At 43.7% G+C, this 21,346-nt stretch overlaps 1 protein-coding gene across 1 annotated transcript in view; it reads left to right on the forward strand.

Annotated features, from left to right (window-relative positions):
• Positions 1 to 4,651: 4,651 nt before the first annotated feature.
• LOC134609300 (mucin-2-like) overlaps positions 4,652 to 21,346 on the forward strand; it is a 62,656-nt gene continuing 45,961 nt past the window's right edge. The window contains exon 1 of the mRNA XM_063452979.1: positions 4,652 to 4,750. Coding sequence (XP_063309049.1) covers positions 4,690 to 4,750 — 61 coding nt within the window. The 5' untranslated portion in view covers positions 4,652 to 4,689. The remainder of the gene's footprint in view (positions 4,751 to 21,346) is intronic.

A 21,346-nucleotide genomic window follows, 5' to 3' on the forward strand; every position in this document is an offset into this window, starting at 1 on the left:
GCTTATATCTGAAATCCTGTGAGTGCAACCTTGAAAAAATTGGGGTCTTGCAGTATTTTTATATTATTATTCTATGAGATTTTTTGTGTGTGTGTTTGTTTGGTTTAGGTGTATCTATGTTGTTTTGCTGGGAATTCAAAGTGAATTTCACATTTAATGCCAAACTTGCCGATCTGGAAAAATACTCTTAAACAGCTATATTAGTTTGGCTACTTTAGAACCATATTATCCATCCAACTACTGCTCTGTCTCCTTACTAATTTTTACCACTGCACTCCTTGAATGGCTCATACATACCATGTTGGCCAATTTTACTTGAATGTAATTACGTACTTGATCCTCTTCGATCTGGCTGCTCTTTGCAATGTTAATGGACTGTTTGTGCAGACGGTAGACATATTTGTATAATGCATTCATAATGTTATTTTTTGGAAACTCAGTCTCTCAGAAACAGAACTTCTTCATTTTCCTTCTTCAAGCATTCTCCCTCCATTGTTAGTATCTATTCTGGCTTACGGTTCTACCATCAACTTGCTGTCTTCACATCCTCTTTACTCTGACATGTCTTCGCTCCACACATTTAATCAAACTCCAAATCCGACCACTTTCATCTAAAAATACACCTCAAGTGCTAACACCAAAGCAACTAACACAGTTGTCCATGTTCTAATTATCTTCTGCATCGACTACTGCAAGCTGCTCCTGTTTGGTGTCTAATGTCCAGATTGTCCCTTACAACCCATAATTAGTCATGTGCATGGGGAAAAATTTCGGTTCGGTTCGGCATTCCAAAAATCGGGACTTTCGCAATTCGGGACTTTGGCAATTCGGCACTTTAACACTTCGGCAACTTCAGAATTTGGGCACTTCGACACTTTGGAAATTCGGCAACTCGGGCACTTCAACACTTCGGAATTTCGGCATTTCGGAATTTTGGGACTTCGGCAAAAAGGCCAAATAAAAAAACCATAATAACCGACACAATAAAAAAAAAAAATACAAAAAAAAACACGAGCGCAAAAAAAAATAGTCTATCTTCACCCATGGAGGGCTCCGTGCAGACTGAGCTCTGCAGGGCGGGGCAAGGCTTATGAAGCTTATGAAGGCTTATGAAGCCTTGCCCCGCCCTGCAATTAGGCTCAGAGCACTCTGATTAATAAATAACCCTCATTATTTTTAGGGTGAAGGGGGTAGGTAGGGGGATCATTTTTTTTGGGGGGGGAGGGGGTGACTATGGGTTTGGGGACCCCTAGTCACTGGGGGGATGACATTTTTTTTTAGGGCCACCACCTGCCGCTCAGGGGTGGAGGCCGGGGGGAGGACATTAGGTTCCCCCTTATTAGGATTTAGGGCCCCCACCCACCGCTCAGGGGTGGGGGCCAGGGAGAGGACATTAGGTCCCCCCTTATTAAAATTTAGGGCCCCCACCCACCGCTCAGGGGTGGGGGCCATGGGGGAGGACATTAGGTCCCCCCCTCATTAGTATTTAGGGCCCCCACCCACCGCTCAGAGGTGGGGGCCAGGGGGGAGGACAATAGGTCCCCCCCATTATTTTACATTAGGGCCCCCACCCGCCGCTCAGGGGTGGGGGCAATAGGTCCCCCTTTAGTTTAAAAGCCCCCACTCGCGCGTCGCATGCTGCTCACTGTTTAATAGACATGCCCCTACTCGCGGTATAGCGAGTATGGGCATAATTTACTAATACTAAGTAATCTTTACTTAGTATTAGTAAATTTGGCTGAAAGACCAATTTAGGTCTTTCAGCCTTTTAGTGGATAGCTCTCTAATACCGTGCGAATTAGGGAGTCATCTACTTATTAATTCCTGTCATTACATTGACTGGCCAAGTAACTTACATTTTATATGAATGTATGTTACTTGATTGTTGTAAGTGTTGCAAATGCTTACAGCTGAATCCTGGCTATGTTTGTATACTTTTTATTGAAAATTGTATACAATGTAACATTCTTCTTTCACTGGGTAAGTATATTAGTACTTGTAACGGATCACCTGGCACCCCGACTGGGTACCTCCGTTAATGGATGCTCCTAGTGCTTCCTGAGGACTCCAAGCACTCTGGCAGACACCATAATCACCGAATCCGAGAAACCTTTAAATTCTCCCAAGCGTATGAATGCTGTAGACCATTGAATAGGAACCATACGAATAGGCCTGTACTCCTAGCAGTCAACTGGAACAGCATACAATCAATCCTTCCCCCAATAATGAGACGACACATCACTTTGAGGTTAAAACAGGAACTGTGGACTGGCTCATCCAGCCTGGCTTTTATTCACAAACAGGTACATACAGGACACTCCCAGGGGGAGGATGATATTGACCAATCACATGGATGTACCTCCCACACATTTCCTCCCCTTAGATTACCACTTAACCCAATTATACAGTACACACTTTTCCCCAATTCCTGGATGTACCCCAAAAACAGGGGGTACACCTTTAAATCCAGCATCGCTGGATAGCCCTTATTCAGGGGGACAACATATCCAAAATTCAAGTAATTCGGATGAATGGTTCGTGAGATATGGGGTTCCAAAGATTTGACCGACCGCATGGGTAAAGTATCCGAAAACAGTTCCATGCATTTTGGCCCTGCGGTCGGTCACAAACAAGGGAATGAAAACAGGCGAATTGCCTGTGTTATAGAGCCTGGAGAGGGTTTGAATGAATTCCCTTGTTTATGGGGTTCTTTCTACCGAACGGCGGGTCATTCGGTAGTTTCCATACGAATTTCTGGAAGTATGGAGGTCTCAGCGGTGTTTGCCTAGTCAAGTGTCCGATTTTAGTTCCAGACACTCGACGGCAAAACACCGCTGTTCGGTAGTTTAAGATGGCCGCCGCCACGTGTTTGTTTCCCGAATGGCGGCCACCCAGAGGACAAAGACTACATTACACTGATTGCCAATTACCCGTTTGCAACATTGTTGCAAACTGTAATTGGAGGCACACTTATTCCTGGGTGGTCTGGTTGTTCGGTAGTTTCACTCAATATAATGAATGGAGTGATTCTACCGAACAATCAGATGAATGCTGCATACATATCACCTAGGCTAAACTTAACACATGAATACATATACAATATTACAGGCAGCACACTAGAACATGCTTCACAGTCTTAAAGGGACAGTAGTCCCAAAAGTCCCAATGTGTCCATAGATGCTGTTAAAAGGGCCAGTAGCAGCAATATACAGTACAATATGCCCAAATATAAATCTTTAAGTGTACCAATTTTCCAGGGACCATAGTCAGCAGGTAAGAGGCAGGCAGCCAGGCCCCTCCAATGTCCAGTGGCGAGGTGGGTTCCGCCACAGTACTCTTAGGCAATACTGTGCTTTGGAACTTCGGCACTTTGACACTTCGGAACTTCAGCAACTTCGGAACTTTGGCACTTCGACACTTTGGTAATTATGGAATTTCGGGACCTCGGCAATTCGGCACTTCGGCAATTCGGCACTTCGGAAGTACCCGAATGTCCGAATTGCCCGAAATTCGTCCGAATTCAAATTCGGACTGAAACAAATTGCACATGTCTACCCATAATGAATGGGTGGCTAATGCCCAGATTGTCCCCTTACAACCCATAATGAATGGGTGTCTAATGTCCAGATTGTCCCATACAACCCATAATGAATGGGTGGCTAATGCCCAGATTGTCCCTTATAACTCATAATGAATGCTGCTGCCAGTCTTATTTCCTGATACCCCTCTCATCCCATGTCTCAATCCTCTGCCAGTCCTTACATTGGTTTCCTCTAAGTTTACATCCCTAATCCTTAGTCTTTGCCTATGAAGTGCCCTATCTTCATATCCTTAGTTATAAACAAGTATTTGACCCTCTGCACTTTCAATTTTGTTTTGCCCGTCCTCTGCTAGTACCTGCACCTCCAAATCTCACCTACCAGGTCCTGCTACGGCTGTGCCATTCTTGTGCTCACCATCAATTAAACTTCCCCAACTTTTTAGTCTTTTTAATTATTTAAACCCACCCTAGTAAAGCGTATCAATCAACATATAAAATATTACCACTGTCTCCTCTCCTCGTTTTCACTAATCTGTTTTATCCTCAATCGAGGCCTTGTGATGATTACAGACATATACAGTTATTACACCGGTATTCTGGATATTGTATACAGAATATACTTCCGTTAACTGTATTAATTTAGATTGCAAACCCTGGCTTCATCTATCTACAATATAAACTTCTCTTGTAGAATTTGTTCATGTCCCATTTACCTGTTGTACTATCCTGCAGAATATGTTGTCGCTCTCTAAAGCATATAAACATGTAATAATAATATAAATAATATAAATAGCTAAATATTTTTTCGCTAAGGGATTGTCAGAATAGATTAGACAGATATTTCAGCGACATGCTAGCCTCAGACTGTGTGTGCTCGTTCTGACCAGTTGTTTCTTAACCTGTCCTCTTTTTTTTTTTTTTTTTTTTTTTTTAAAGGGTTTCTTATTCCTCCTATGCTGACAAATTAAAGAATGTTCTGCTCTGAGCACAGGTAACTCCTTCCCTACAATGGGTTAATGTTCAGAGTTTTCTTATGTTTGTCAGAAGCTTGTAGTACAGCTATTTGGATTGAGGAAGAAGCATTACAGATGATACACAGGATAAGGAGAGGGCTTTGTATCGGAGAGGGTAGCTTTTAAACCTGGAACATGACCCCTAGAAATGACTGTATTCTATATGGGATAACACTAATATTTCTCGTAACGTCTGGTAAGTAGTTTTTTTTACAGTCTAACACACTTATAATGGGGCTATCGCAATGGATATGGGATGGAATTGGGAAGATTTGATCTGTGAATTGCAAAGTTCTAACGACTATCCCAAACCAGATAAATTTCCCTTTCACTAACGCTTATATTCCAGTTCTTTTGCCAATTTAGCACGATTCCTAGCCTAGTGACGGATTCCAAATGTCTTTTAGACAATAATATAGAAATGATTTACCATTTTTGAGAATTCAGTGAATTAGCCAAGTAGCCACACAGGAAAAATATCTAGCTAGTTCTTGTCCGCTGTGGCTCCAGGCTGCTTACTTGGGCCTTAAATTTGAAATTATCTTACAATTCTCACTTTAGTGAATAAGCGGAATGTTTTAAACATTACTATAGAAGTGATTTGTCATTTTCTATAATACTGTGCTTGGTTGTACCCAGTTTGTTAAGAGTAGTAAATACTGTTCTTTTAGTCGCCCGTCATCTCCCTATACAATCACTGCTGAGAACCCTCAGATCGAGCCCTGTTTGCTGGGCTTTCAGATTGAATTTACTCAGTGAGAGCTGTAACACTGTAACTGGATGCTGCTTGCTACACTGAGGTTTGAACTCCGAAATGTAATTTAATGAAAAGAAAAACATATTGCTAAATTCAGGCTAAAATAGCCACGCTGTGATAAAACAATTAAAACAATCTTTATTTTTCACTAATTCTGCATGCAGTCTGGGGTCTGGGTGGTTGTTAAAGGGATGAGAGCTGATTGTTACTCTTCAGCTAGCCTCGCAGTAGCCAAATACTGTGGTTACTAAAAGGAAAAGTTGGCTAATTAACCTCTTAATTATGGAGGCACCTGTTCTGAACCAAAACAAAACCTAAAATTTGAGCTGTTTGTTTTTCAACCAAAATTAACTTTTACATTTTAACCCTTTAAGGACAGCGCTTTAGAAGCTGGACTTACCCTTAAGGACACAAGCAATTTTTGCATTTTTTGCAGTTTGTGTTAAACTGCAATTTGCATCTCTCTTATTTATTGCTCCAACACATATTATATACCATTTTTTTAGAGGACAAAAAGGGCTTTAATTTGATGTCACATATACATATATAAATTCTCATTAATTATAAAAAAAAAAAAAATGCCAAAACAATTTTAAAAAATTAAAAATATATATATTTTTTCACAGTTTATGAAATAGCGTGTGCATAATATGTCCAGCTTAGGAAAAACAATTCAAAATAAATTCATTTATTTGTCTTGATTCATTGAGTACATAATATGCATAGGATTTCAGTTTATTTTGAAAGTTACAGATCACAAAATAAAAGGACTAAAATAAAATTTCACTGTGAAACTATTTTAAAAGTTGGTATGCTTGTTCAGTAGCCATCACAAAAAAACTAAACTGCCACACAAAAGTTTATATTTATATAAAGTACACCTCACAGGCCCAAGGTTATTTTGACACTTTTTACGTAGCCATTTCATTGCCAATCTCTGCTAAATATTGGAGTAAAATTGTTTGTTTTTTTCCATTTTGGCATTTACAAATATAACAAGGTTTTTTTTAAAATGTGTATTTCGTAAAGCTGATGTGTGCTATTCCTGCACAGAACCCCATATTGTGTTCAGCTACATCTGCTAAGTATAATGATAACCCCATTGTATGCCTTTGGCACTATTCTGTGAAGCTACAATGCCATATAAGCGACAAGGCTATTTCAGTTTCTATTGTTAGAATTTTCATAGATGAATTTGACGGGCCTATGTCTCATTTTGGGGTATTTATATAAGTGTGAGTATTCAAATAACCCCACAAAGGGCTTCCCTTTGCGAGAGCAGACACCCCAGGGTATCTTATCTGGTGTATATTGTGCCTTAACTGGTCTCCATTTTTTTTTTTTATACCAATGTATGTCAAAGTTTGTAGCGAGGAAACAAAAATGGCATTTTTTACATACATGTTGCATTTTTGCTGGGTATTTCTTAAACTTGATACGTACCACTGTCATAAAATGCCCCAAATTATGCTCAGGTACATCATCTGAGTAAAACAATATGCCCAATGTATGACCTAGACACTATTTTGTGAAGTTACAGTGCTGTAAAAGAGGCGTGATGAGTTCAGGTTTTTAAGTGTGAATTTTCATGGAGGGTTTTGATGCGTTCATGTCCCACTTTGGAGCACTTTAGCAGGCGACATATTCCAACAACACCATAAAGGCATACCATTTCTTAAAGAAGACATCCCATGGTATTTCAAAAGGCATCTTTTAAACCTAAGCGTGGGATAAGTTTTCCGCTAGCGTGTACCAAGTGTAGTGGTAATAAGCATTTTCTCTGCATTTTTGACACACAAAGCGAGTTTGCACAGTATATTTTGAAAACCTTGTGTATGCTACGACTGTATATTACTTCATATGTTGCTCAGCTATGTTGTCTGAGTACAGAAATACCCCTGTATGTACCTTTGCCAGGTATATGTGGATATTGAAGGGGCACATTTGAAACAGTCTTTCCATTTTTTTTCAAACTTTGAATTTTTACGCTGTGTCCATGTCCCATTTTGGAGTAGTTGAGCAGGTTGGTTATTCAAACTACCACACAAACACATACCATTTCTTAAAGAATACACCTGGGGGGGACGTAAAAGGCATATTTTGCAACTCAGTGTGGGATAAGATTTTTCGCTATTTAGTACCAATTGTAGTGGTAATAAGCATTTTCTTCCTTTTTGACACACAAAGTGAGTTAGCACAGTATATTTTGCAAACCTTATCTGTGCTCCGACTGTATAATACTTCATATGTTGCTCAGCTATGTGGTCTGAGTACAGCAATACCCCCATAAGTACCTTTGCCAGGTATATGTGGATATTGAAGTGGCACATTTGAGACACAGCAATTCAGTTCTTTTCAAACTTTGAATTTTTACGCTGTGTCCATGTTCCATTTTGGAGTAGTTTAACTGGTTGGTTATTCAAACTACCCACATACCATTTTTTTAAAGAATTCATGGGGTATTCCACAAGGCATATTTTGAACCTGAGCGTGGGATAATTTTTGTTGCTAGTTTGTTCCAGATGCAGTGGTAATGAGCATTTTTTTATGTATGTTGTTCCTTTGTTAAACTGTTTTATTTTTTAAAACTTTTTAAAATTATTTGTTTTACTTATTACATTTTTTGAAACTTTCTTAAACTTTCTTAAAACTTTTTTTACGCTTTCTTAAAACTTTTTTTATGCTTTTAAAATGTTTATAAACTTTTTTTTTTTACTGTTAACCTCTATCTAGCCTAACAGTAAATCCCCCAATTTCCCACTAACTTCCACCCACCCCAGCTAGCTAAATATATCATTTTAAAATATTTAAATTAATTAAATAAATAAATTGAACCCCTGAGGGATAAAACAATTTAAAATTAACCCTCAGGGGTTTAAAAAGAAAAATCAGATCACAGTAAAAAGTAGTCCCTGCCAACTGGCAGGGAAGGGGTTGATTTTTATTTAAATGGATAAAGGAGGGTGGTTTAACTCACTGCGTAAGCGCAGGGAGGCAGACCAGGAGTCCCTGCAGCACATGTGGTCACTCTGATAGCCTGTCAGAGCCTGTGGGAGATTTTTAAAATTTTTAGTATCTACTGGCATTTGTTTTTTGCATTTTTCACGCAATAACTGTACTTTCACCAACTATATTATCGTCATTATACATTTATATTATACCATTTCTAAAAGTAGGCAATCCAGGGTATTCCAAATATTATAAATACTGTTTTGATATGTTTGGTCTAGCCACTTTATTACAAATGCAGGTCACATTTATTGTTGTTTTTTCCACACACATGAATTCCATTTTCACAGGACAGGTCATGTCAAACTAACTTAATTGCATTATGCAAATATGTAAGTAGAAGTATATATGGGTGTGTGGCAGTGGATATGATCTACTTGGATTTTACCCAGGCTTAGGTACAGTTCCAGACAATAGATTAGTGATCAAACTAAAATAAATTGGGCTAAATTAAAATTCTTGTTCTTAGCTTAAAAACAGAGTACAGAAAGTTGTCATTGATGGTAAATTTTCAAGTTGGATAGAAGTGGTAAGTGGTGTCCCTCAGGGTTCTGTTATGGGACCTCTTCTATTTATTATGTTTATAAATGATCTTAAAATAGGCATTAAAAGCCATGTTTTAGTGTTTGCAGATGACACAAAACTTTGTAAAGTAATAAAATGTGAGCAGGATATTGCCTTGCTGCAGAGGGTTTTAGATAGATGGGGGGACTGGGCACAAAAATGGCAGATTAAATTTAATATAGATAAATGCAGAGTTATGCACTTCGGAGTAAATAATGCACAAGCAACTTACACCCTAACTGGTGGGATATTAGGGATAACTATACACGAGAAGGATTAGAGAAATGTTATAGACAACAAACTAGGTAACAATGTGCAATGTCAATCAGCAATGACTAAAGCCAGTAAGGTATTATCATGCATAAAAAGGGACATTAATTCTCAGGATGAAAATATAATGATGTCTCTTTATAAATCCCTGGTAAGACTGCTTTGGGGGCCCATCAGGTGACCCATGCACCTAGGGCCATCCAAATTGTATTGCTGAACAGGGGCTCATTTGTGCTCCTCAGCTCCTTTAGCAGCACTACCATGCCCTTGCAGACCACCAGGGAAGAATTTTGATTTTCACTGGGGGCAGTAGGAAGAGTGGAGTCCGATGTTGGACTTACTGCTTCCATTCCTGATGAGCACATTGACAGGCAGAAGTCCAGGGTCAGGTCGCAGTTGGGACCAGGGGCGGACTGAGAGCCTTTGGGGCCCCCGGGCAAAATTAGATCCCAGGCCCTTTGAATGCACAAATATATGTGCATTAAATAAATGTTAAAGGATCACTATAGTGTCAGGAAAACAAAGCGGTTTTCCTGACACTGTAGTGCCCTAAGGGTGCCCCACCCTCAGGGTCCCCCTCCTGTGGCACTGAAGGGGTTAAAAGCCATTCAGCAGCTTACCTTAATCCAGCGCCGGGCTCCCTCGGCGCTGGTGACCTCTCATCCCCCGCCGACGTCGGCTCCCGAGTGGAGCGGAATACGCATGCGCAGCAAGCGCGCATTTAAACAGTCCATAGTAAAGCATTTCTCAATGCTTTCCTATAGACGTTCTGCACGTCAGGATGACACCCACTAGAGGTTTGATTAACCCTGCTAAGTAAACATAGCAGTTTCGCAGAAACTGCTATGTTTACATCTGAAGGGTTAAAACCTGAGGGACCTGGCACCCAGACCACTTAATTGAGCTGAAGTGGTCTGAGTGACTATAGTGTCCCTATAAATATAACTCATATAATACGGCATTCCTTTGGATGTGTATATTGTGAAGACCTGTGTATCAATGCATGTTTGTATTGCATATGCATGTTTCAGTCCGTGTGAATGCACATGTGCATGTCTAGATGACTACATGTGTTTTTTTGTATATAGTGTCAGTGTGAATGCATATGTGACAGGTGACAGAGTGTGTGAGGGAGAGGGTGACAGGTGGAAGAGTGTGGGAGGTGGTGACAGGTGGCAAAGTGAGGTGGTACCTGGAGGCAGAGGGAGGGAGGGGGTGACTAGTGACAGAGTGAGGAAGGGGGTGACTGTCACTAGTCACCCCCTCCCTCCCTCCCTCCCTCCCTCCCTCTGTCCCTAGTCACCCCCTCCCTCCCTTACTCTGTCACTAGTCACCCCCTCCCTCCCTTACTCTGTCACCAGTCATCCCCTCACTCACTCTGTCACTAGAGTGAGGGGGTGATTAGTGACAGAGTGAGAGAGGGGGTAACTAGTGACAGAGTAAGGGAGGGAAGGGGTGACTAGTGACAGTGATTGAAGGGGTGACTAGTGACAGAGTAAGGCAGGGAAGGGGTGACTAGTGACAGAGTGAGGGAGGGGGTGACTAGTGACAGAGTGAGTGAGGGGGTGACTAGAGTGAGGGGGTGACTAGTGACAGAGTGAGTGAGGGGGTGACTAGTGACAGAGTAAGGGAAGGAAGGGGTGACTAGTGACAGAGTGAGGGAAGGGGTGACTAGTGACAGAGTTAGGGAGGGGGTGACACAGGGACAGAGGGAGGCATGGGATGACCAGTGACAGAGGGAGGGATGGGGTGACTAGTGACAGAGTGAGAGAGGGGGTGACTAGTGACAGAGGGAGGGGGTGACTAGAGTGAGGGGCTGACTAGTGACAGAGTAAGGGAGGGAAGGGGTGACTAGTGACAGAGTGAGGGAGGGGGTGACACAGTGACAGAGGGAGGGATGGGGTGACTAGTGACAGAGTGAGGGAGGGGGTGACTAGTGACAGAGTGAGGGAGGGGGTGACTAGAGTGAGGGGCTGACTAGTGACAGAGTAAGGGAGGGAAGGGGTGACTAGGGACAGAGTGAGGGAGGGGGTGACACAGTGACAGAGGGAGGCATGGGGTGACCAGTGACAGAGGGAGGGATGGGGTGACTAGTGACAGAGTGAGGGAGGGGGTGACTGTCACTAGTCACACCCTCCCTCTGTCCCTAGTCACACCCTCCCTCCCTCTGTCACTAGTCACCCCATCCCTCTGTCACTGGGTAACCCCCTCCCTCACTGTCACTAGTCACCCCCTCCCTCTCTCTGTCACTAGTCACCCCCCCTACTCTGTCACTAAAGTGAGGGGGTGACTAGTGACAGAGTGAGGGAGGGGGTGACTAGTGACAGAGTATTTGGAGGGAGGGGTTGACACAGTGACAGAGGGAGGGAGGGTGACAGAGGGAGGGGGTGACAGTGACAGAGGGAGGGGGTGACACAGTGACACAGGGAGGGAGGGAGGGTGACAGTGACAGAGGGAGGGAGGGTGACAGTGACAGAGGGAGGGGGTGACAGAGGGAGGGGGTGACTAGTGACAGGGGGTGACTAGTGACGGGGGCAACAGTGACAGAGGGAGGGGGTGACAGTGACATAGGGAGGGGTGACAGTGACAGAGGAAGGGGGTGACACATTGACAGAGGGAGGGGGTGACTAGTGACAGGGGGTGACAGTGACAGAGGGAGGGGTGACTAGTGACGGGGGGTGACAGTGACAGAGGGAGGGGGTGACTAGTGCCGGGGGTGACAGTGGCAGAGGGAGGGGGTGACAGGACAGAGGAAGGGGGTGACAGTGACAGAGGAAGGGGGTGACAGTGACAGGGGGAGGGGGTGACAGTGACAGGGGAAGGGGGTGACAGTGACAGGGGGAGGGGGGTGTCAGTGACAGGGGGAGGGGGTGACAGTGACAGGGGAAGGGGGTGACCGTGACAGAGGAAGGGGTGACAGTGACAGAGGAAGGGGGTGACAGTGACAGAGGAAGGGGGTGACAGTGACAGAGGAAGGGGGTGACAGTGACAGAGGAAGGGGGTGACAGTGACAGGGGGAGGGGGGTGACAGTGACAGGGGGAGGGGGTGACAGTAACAGGGGGAGGGGGTGACAGTGACAGAGGGAGGGGGTGACAGAGGGAGGGGGTGACAGTGACAGGGGGAGAGGGTGACAGTGACAGAGGGAGGGGTGACAGTGACAGGGGGAGAGGGTGACAGTGACAGGGGAAGGGGGTGACAGTGACAGGGGAAGGGGGGTGACAGGGGGAGGGGGTGACAGTGATAGGGGGAGGGGGTGACAGTGACAGGGGGAGGGGGTGACAGTGACAGGGGGAGGGGAGTGACAGGGGGAGGGGAGTGACAGGGGGAGAGGGTGACAGTGACAGGGGGAGGGGGTGACAGGGGAAGGGGGTGAAAGTGACAGAGGGAGGGGTGACAGTGACAGGGGGAGAGGGTGACAGAGGAAGGGGGTGACAGTGAGAGGGGAAGGGGGTGACAGTGACAGGGGAAGAGGGTGACAGGGGGAGGGGGTGACAGTGACAGGGGAAGGGGGTGACAGGGGGAGGGGGTGACAGTGACAGGGGAAGGGGGTGACAGTGACAGGGGGAGGGGGGTGACAGTGACAGGGGGAGGGGGGTGACAGTGACAGGGGGAGAGGGTGACAGTGACAGGGGGTGACAGGGGAAGGGGGTGACAGTGACAGAGGGAGGGTGAGTGATGACACAGTGGGAGGGGGGGGTGAGTAGTTCCTACCTGTCTCTCTTGCTCCCTCTGCTCTCTCCCCGGCTGCTGCACCTTCCCCTGCTGGCTGTGCGAAGGCTCTGTGTGAGAGGAGAGTACAGGAAGTGATGTCACTTCCTGGCTCCGCCTCTCCCCATCACACAGAGCCGCGTAGGCCAGGAAGCAGGAGACCTGGCAGAGAGGAGGTGAAGCTGCCAGGTCTCGGGTGAGGGTGGGGGGATTTACAGAGCTGTAGGTTGCTGGGGCCCTGCGCTGCATCAGGGGCCCCAGCAACCTAATAAAGGAAATTATTTTTTATTATTTTTTGCTGTTCCAGTTGGAGAGATCTCTGATCTCTCCAGCTGGAGCTTGGCTGTGCTGCCGGGCCCCTGACTGTCTCGGGCCCTCGGTCCATGACCGATATGCCCGAGTGGTCAGTCCGCCCCTGGTTGGGACTTTTGCGACCTTGGTTGTTTCTCCACTGGAAACAATCAAAGTCTCATACAGAGTAATTCAATGTTTCAGCTCTGTATTTTAGACTTTGAAACAGTATGTTATGCAGAGGGCAGGAATGGCAGTAATAAGTCCTTTTAAATTCCTTCTTGTAGCAAACGTGACACTTTCTCTGGGATGATTTTTTACATGGGGAGCTTCTGGAAGGTAAGTGTTTATCTCAAAGTCTCTGGATATGCTCTGATTCCAAAGAGGGAGAATTGGGGGACTGGGTAAATAAAATATCAGACACATTTTTTAACTGAAAATCTAGAAAATGGTTATGACTTTCCTGTGGCTGCTTTTTTATACAGCACATAGGAATTAAAAAGTGCAACATGGTTTAAGTTAATGGCAATTTTTTTGTACCAGCAACTAGTTTTTTGGTTCACCAGATAAGGCTGTATGCATTTTTCAGCCAAATATACTCCCCCCATGTACTCTACAATGCACTTTGGTTTTTACAGCTGCTCAGTTTTTTTTCCTCTGACAGATGGTGAGATGGTACTTCCATTGTGCATTGTAGGCAGCATCTGCACATCTTTTTTTTTCTGTGAACTGAAGTGCCAGCACCTCATCCTGGCTACAGCTGGTGTTGAGACTCTACCGTTTCTGGTTTCTGGAAAAGCTGTATCTTTTAAACACTATTCTACATGATGGAGTTTCAAAACAAAATAATTTGTCAACTAAATCAATAGTAGTATAATAATTAACCTTTATTTAATAAAGTAAGAAGCAGATCCCACGCAATCTTGCCATTTGTGTGGCTGAGAGGCATCGTGGTGTGTCAAGATAGCTGTCCTTCCCTTGTTAAATGTAGCAGAACCACTGCTTATTTGTATGTTTTCCCCTTTTACTGTGTGTTTTCCACTATATTTCATGTGCTGTGCCTTGTTTCCCCGTTCGAGTGCGTCCATACGAACAAAACCCATTCGTCTCCCGAACGGGGACCACACCGTGGACCCATTAGAATGTTCACCCCAAGTAATTAGAACGTTCACACCAGCAACATAAACCGCAAAGGAAGTAATTAATGAGTGCTCCACTGGGTGGCTGCCATTTCGTATAGACGAATGCCAACAAGGGGGAGCAGTCGTATCCCGAAATGAGACACTTCCCTTGCCTGGGGTTCTCACAGGATCCTCACAAACGGAGTCCAGTCAGGGAAATGCACAGCGTGGAGGTTCCTGAGGTTGGTGGTGGGACACTTTTGGGGCACTGGATAGCTTGGCATGCTTTCTGTGCCTGTGAGACAAAGAGACTAGGTCCCTTTTCCCGCGCCCGGGCTCCCAGCCACAGAGGGTCCTGGGATGAAGACCCCTGTTGTTTGGTGTGGGAGACCCCCTGTATGTGTGGCGGGCTTTCTGAACCTGGGAGACAAAGAAAATAGGTCCCTTTTCCCACACCCAGGCTCCCAGATTCAGAGGATCCTGGGATAGAACCCCCTGTGTGTCTGTGTGGAAGACCCCTTGCAAGGGGTTATGCATAAAAGCCGTGTGTGGCATAATACAATTGTGTTGTACTCCCAGAGCTGTGTCTCGTCCAGTTACTGAGGGAAGTTGATGCCCTTATACTTTAAAGTGGTTCTAGAGTGGCTGAGAGAAAGTATTAGTGGAGGTAACCAGTCAGGTTACCCGTGGTCCGCTACAATAAATATGAAATATCAATGTGTAATCTATAGTGGATTTGCATCATTTGTCAAATTTAATGCCATATTGTAACTGTTTTGATAGGATATTTTGCTTAAAAAGCAATCTACATTTGAATTTAATAAGAGATTCATCAATACATATGTGTCAGTCTGTGATATAATTTTGGGAAAATTTGTAAAAGAGGAGATAAATATGAGGACGAAATTGTAATAGCTTGTCAAACAATAAGTCATTTCTAGGGAGGGACAGTGCATTATAAAATGGAGTGACTGAATAATTTGCTCATAGCGATCCCTCTTCATATCTAAAAAACGTACGTAACGATAAATTGGTCAGAGCAGGTCATAGTAAGCCTAGTGAAAGACCACTAAAAATGTTTAACCTTTCTATCCCTCCAGGTGCTGTCTGTGGCTTCTTCTCAAAGGCTGGCTCGCAACCAACAATAGAACATAGTGCAACCTGGTAAAGAATAGGGCAGCATAAATAAGGGGGGGGGGGGGATTGTCTTACATTATGACCTCTCTCAGAGTATTAATATTTGGGGAGGAGTATATACCTTGTACATGTTGCACAGCTGCATATATGAGAGGTGTGGGTGGTTTAGCAACAGTGGAGATACATTTGGTAAAAAGGCACAATACAAATGCAAATTTAGGGCCACATTTATGATATAGCCTTTGCTTCCCACTTTCTATTTGAAAAAGCTATTATTCAAAATTAGACTTATTAGACAGTGACTTTTCTTGGTGTTCAACCAGACAAGGATATGGAAGGCATCCATATCTATCTTTTCTCATACCACACTTCAAGTAAAAGAAACATGCTGTTAGGGAAACAAGCCTTTCACACCGAGAAAAGACAAATGTTAAACAAAAATGAGAAACAAGAGAGTTAGTAACTTTGTGTGTTTAAAATAAATCTCATTAACCACTTTCTCGTAGTAAGCAGATGAACCTCCATTTTCCTCGCAGTCTTTCCTTTAGCATTAAAGTAATACTCTACACCCCAAAAGCACCTCAGCTTGCTCATTTAACCACAGTTTATAAAAGTGATGATTTCTATGAGAAATCAGAACTTGTATTAATTAACTAGGAAACTCCCCCCGCTGTCAAACAGCCAGGGAGAAATCCTTCCTACTTCCATTAGCTCCCTTGAGCTAACGGAAGTGGCAAGCACGCTCTACTTGAGTGTGCCTGCCTCCCCCACCCTCCCTTACAGACATCACACCAGCTCGACATCTTCATCCCTGCACATGTAACCGGGTGCACGAGGTTGCACAAACAGCCGCGCGTGCATGGTTCGGTATACGTGCACGCAACATTGTGCACGTACACACAAGAGCCGGCGCTCACATGCAGGTGGGGACCAAGCAAGAGGCTTCTCAATGGGAAGCCGCTGATTGGTTATTTTCTTCCGGGGGAAAGGGGAGGGGCTTACAAAGGCTGCAGTCATAAGAACTCAACTTGTGTGACTTTGTTAGGTGGTCTTAACAAACATTAAGACATTTTTTTTTATTTTTCCTGGCTAATCATGGCAGCATCACTTATGGATTAGCTCCACCCTCAGCCGGATCAGGACAGAACAAAATTAAACAATTAACGAGGCTGTAGGCATAAAGGGTTCCTCCTCCCTCCATACCTCAGTCTTTTTTCTGTCCTCAGTCGGACAACAGGAATTATTTTGCAGTCAGATTTTATTTTTTGGCCACCTCCCACGTTTACCGTGGGCTTACCAGAAGAAGTTCAGCCTCTCTTCATCTGAAGAACTCAGTAATCAGGCTGCACGGGCAGAACTAACTGAGTTTGGTGTGTGTAGTTTAGAGACTGTCATACATGAAGATTCTGGACTATGTATTTGGATTTCAGGAAGGCACAATTCAGGGGTTCGTATTTCTTTAATTCCCTAAACTGAATTTGGTGCTGTATATATACAAATGAGTATATCTGTTTTATAGGGGTCGGTTACCGTAAAAATCCCCTGATGCATGTTCCCCATCTATAATGTGGAGTGGGCTTATTCTCCACAGGAGGCAAGGGCTTTGGAGAAGCTTAGCTGAGTAATCTTCTCTTGTGCTGCTATCAGGCTGCTGACTTCTATAAGTCTGGATTACATCTTACCTGTTATCCTTGTTCTGTAAGCAGGTGCAGTATACGTTTATTCTTTTTTTTTCTGGCAGCTCAGCTATTTAGCAACTAGATGCTCTGCTTCTGATGAAAGAATTTAGGGACTTTGGGGAAAAAAAATCTGCATGCGTGGATCGGCGAGTTTAACCCCTTAAGGACCAAACTTCTGGAATAAAAGGGAATCATGACATGTCACACATGTCATGTGTCCTTAAGGGGTTAAAGGTACATGGCGCGAAATTCAAACGCTGCTGTACCTTGTTGCTTTGGCATTTTCTGTGTGAATTGTGCTGCCAGGATCATATTACTTCTGAGAAGGTAAAAGGATTTCTAATATTCTTTTTCTTAGCAGTCTCGTTTTTTATCTTCTTCCTTCCTTTCTTATAGCTATGGCTTCTCCCTCTGCCTCCAGACATTCTGATAGAAGAAATAGGTGAGCCAAGATTAGAATATTTTTTCTGTAAAGGGGAGCAAAAAGAGTGCCAAGGGGCCAGTAATATATATATATATATATATATATATATATGGCCTTTATATAATTTCAGCCCCATCATATCGCTGGAATCCTCTCCTAGGAAGCATAAGGACAAAGAGATGCTTAAACTGTAATGGGATTGCTATGGAGGAAAAGAAGCTGTGCAGGTCCTGTTTGATTGAAGTGTACAGAGAGAGCAGCAGAAAGGATTCGACTCAGGAAGAGCTTAAACAGTTGATCTCTCAGGCGATAGCGAAAGGAATTAGATCCTCTTCAGGGAAGGGCCGGCAATCAAACCGCTCAGACAAGAGTCTGTTTTTTCGGAATCTGAAGATAACTCTGATGTCCAGTTTTTCTCTGACGAAGAAGAGGAGGAGATAGATCATTCATCAAGATCGCTGGATTCTAGATCCGTGGAGAAGTTGATTTCTCTATTAAGAAATACTTTAAGGATCCCTGAAGATAAAGCAGAGGTGCGTGAATCAGACAGATATTTTGAAGATCTTAGGTCAAATAGACCTACCTTTCCAGTTCATGCAGCTATCAAAGAAGTCGTCTCTCAAGAATGGAGTAGGCCAGAGAAGAAAGCTACTCTGAAGAGTAAAGCTTCTAGGGTATATCCATATTCTCAGGTGGATTCTAAAGCTTGGATGTCCATTCCTAAGACTGATGTGGCTGTTATCCATATGGCCAAAAAGACTACTCTTCCAGTAGACTCAATGGCTTATTTACGCGAACCCATGGAGAAACGGTTGGATGCGGATTTAATTAAGGCATACCTGGCTCTGGGGTCTGCTTTACTTCCAGCAGTGGCATTGACAACACTATCTAGAGCCTTAAAGGTTTGGCTACAGAATTTGGAGGAAGATATAGCAGCGGGGTTTCGCAGGGAGCATCTGATTGAAAGTCTGAAAGATTTCCACTTGGCATCAGAATTTTGCTCAGAGGCCTCTCTCGATATTACCAAGATGGTGGCTAAGAGCATGGCTCTGACGGTAGCATCCAGAAGGGCATTGTGGCTACACGCTTGGGGTGTGGACTATGCATCAAAAGCATCCTTATGTGCTCTTCCCTTTCAAGGGGATCTACTTTTCAGCAAAGTTCTGGAGGAGGCCATCCATAAGGCAGCTGATGGTAGAAGAGCCTTTCTTCCTCAGGACAAAAGGCGTCCCTTATCCAGTATGTGGAAGAATACAAAATTTAAGGATCGTTCCTTTCGTGACTCCAGGACATATCGTCCACGCAGAGAGTACACTAGATACTCAAATTGGAGAACAAATCAGCCATCTTCTTCTTCCTCAAAGTTCCCCAGAGGTAGAGGTTCCAGACCTGCTAATAAGGGATTCTGAAGGTACGCAGGTCCAGCCAGGGATAGGAGGTCGTCTCCTAAAGTTCTTCCCCGTCTGGATCAAAAACGTCTCCGATTCATGGGTACTGTCAATTATAAAGAAGGATACCTCATAGAATTTTCAAGTATCCCACCACCTACCTTCAAGCAATCTCGCGTGGCAAGAGGGATAAAGGAAGTAGCTATGATGGCTTGTATCAAGGAACTAACCCTACAAGAGGTTATTGTGGAGGTTCCGAAGGCAGAAAAGTTCAAAGGCCACTATTCAACCGTGTTTCTGGCTCCAAACCCTTTAGGCAAATGGAGACTGATTCTGGACCTAAAGGTCTTAAACTCCTGCCTACAGACCAAGTCATTCAGGATGGAGTCCATTTTCAGTATTGTCGGCAACATAAAGGAGGGAAGTTGGATGACGTCCATAGACCTCAAGGACGCATATTATCAGATTCCCATTCACCCATCGCATGTAAAGTTTCAGCGTTTTTACATATGGGGGAAGCATTACTAATTCAGGGAACTTCCCTTTGGGCTCAGTCTAGCTCCAAGGACGTTCTCGAAAGTTCTCATTACACTGATTGCCTTTCTAAGGTTGCAGAGGATAGAGATATTCCATTACCTAGACGATATTCTTATCGTGGGCTCCTCGGCCCAGGAAGTGTTACTTCACACTCAAACTACTATTTACTGTCTACAGGCTCACGGATGGATGCTGAATTTAGGGAAGAGCTCTCTGATACCATCCCAAAAGATTATTTTCCTGGGGGCAAAAATAGATACTGCTGTAGCAACACTCTCTCTTTCGTCAGAAAGAATGACAAAGATTTGCAAGAAGATTACGGATATTCAAGACCGTCAGTCCCTTTCTGCCAGAAGCTATATGAGCCTCTTGGGGTCCCTGACATCCACGATAGGGCTGGTAAGATGGGCCCATTGGGAAATTCGACCTATCCAGTTGGGGTTTCTACGGCAGTTCAACAAGCACAATCTGAACTGGGATCAAAAAATTGTTCTTATGAAGTATGCAAAGAATCAACTGAAGTGGTGGAAGAACAAGAAGAATCTGAGTAAGGGGTTTCCGTTGGAGGAACCGAACTGGTTAATAGTTACTACGGACGCAAGCTTACAAGGATGGGGAGCTCATCTGGGGTCTCTTTGGAAGCAGGGAACATCATCACTAAAGCTTACTCTCTGAAAGGTGTTTCTCCTCCGAAACGGATTAAGTCTCATTCGACTAGGTCTTTGGCTACTTCATGGGCTAAATGGTCAGAGGTGTCTCCTGATGACATATACAAGGCAGCAACGTGGTCTTCTCCTATGACATAAAACATTATAGGCTGGATGTAGCCTCTTCTTCTACTAAGTTTGGCAGAAGCGTGTTGGCTTCTGTTAGCTCGGCAAATTAAAATGAAATGTTATTGCAGTTAAAATGTGTGGATTATTTTTCCCTACCCTTCTTGCTAGTTTGCTTGGGTATTACCCATAAGTGATGCTGCCATGATTAGCCAGGAATACCGAAATTTTGTTTCATACTTACCAGTAAATTTCTTTTCCTGGCTATTTCTCATGGCAGCATCAGGTTCCTCGTTAATTGTTTAATTGTTTTCTGTCCTGATCCGGCTGAGGGTGGAGCTACCCCATAAGTGATGCTGCCATGAGAAATAGCCAGGAAAAGAAATTTACTGGTAAGTATGAAACAAAATTTCCGTAGTTTGGAACAAGCACAAAAACTAAATCCTTTTTAAACTAAAAAGGTAGACATGCACATACCAGCTGATTCTTGTTTTTTTCCCGTCTAACTGCCTGCAAGCCGTACTGTGTCCTACCATGGTCCCGAACGCGGTATTGAATGCATAAGGCGATAATCTTTATATTTTTATTTTCGGATGTGGTGTTCACATTTACACCCTTTGAATCTTCAACATCTTGGAGTCTTGGATACCTCATATTGGACTTATTTTTTGGTTTTTAACCTCGGTGGCGGCCCACACCGAGGCAAAGTACCCCTTTTTTTCCTCTCTTATTTTTCAAACACCTACTCCATTTTTTATGTCATTGATTTGGTTATATTTTATATTATTTCTTTTATTATTATTTCTGACAGCCTCTTACCTACTGTCTTTTATGTCAGACTTGTTGAGTCTTAGCTTTTTATTATTATATGTTTACGTATTGATTGTTTCATGTTTGGTGTAATGCATATGTGATCAGGTTCAGTGGTTACTCTGTGGTGGGTTTTTTCTAGCCGGGTCGCTGCAAAAGAGATATTGATGTTTAACATAGTTGCAGCGTCCTAGTTTGGAAATATTTCGTTATATTGTTACCTGCCACTTTGTATCCTTAGACCGGTCTCTGTTTTTTACTTATCAGAGAATACGTTAGGAGGAACTATTTTCCTCACTTATATGTTATATAAGAACTAGAAC

The sequence above is a fragment of the Pelobates fuscus genome, chromosome 4, assembly GCF_036172605.1.
Source record: "Pelobates fuscus isolate aPelFus1 chromosome 4, aPelFus1.pri, whole genome shotgun sequence".
NCBI classification, from domain to species: Eukaryota; Metazoa; Chordata; class Amphibia; order Anura; family Pelobatidae; genus Pelobates; species Pelobates fuscus.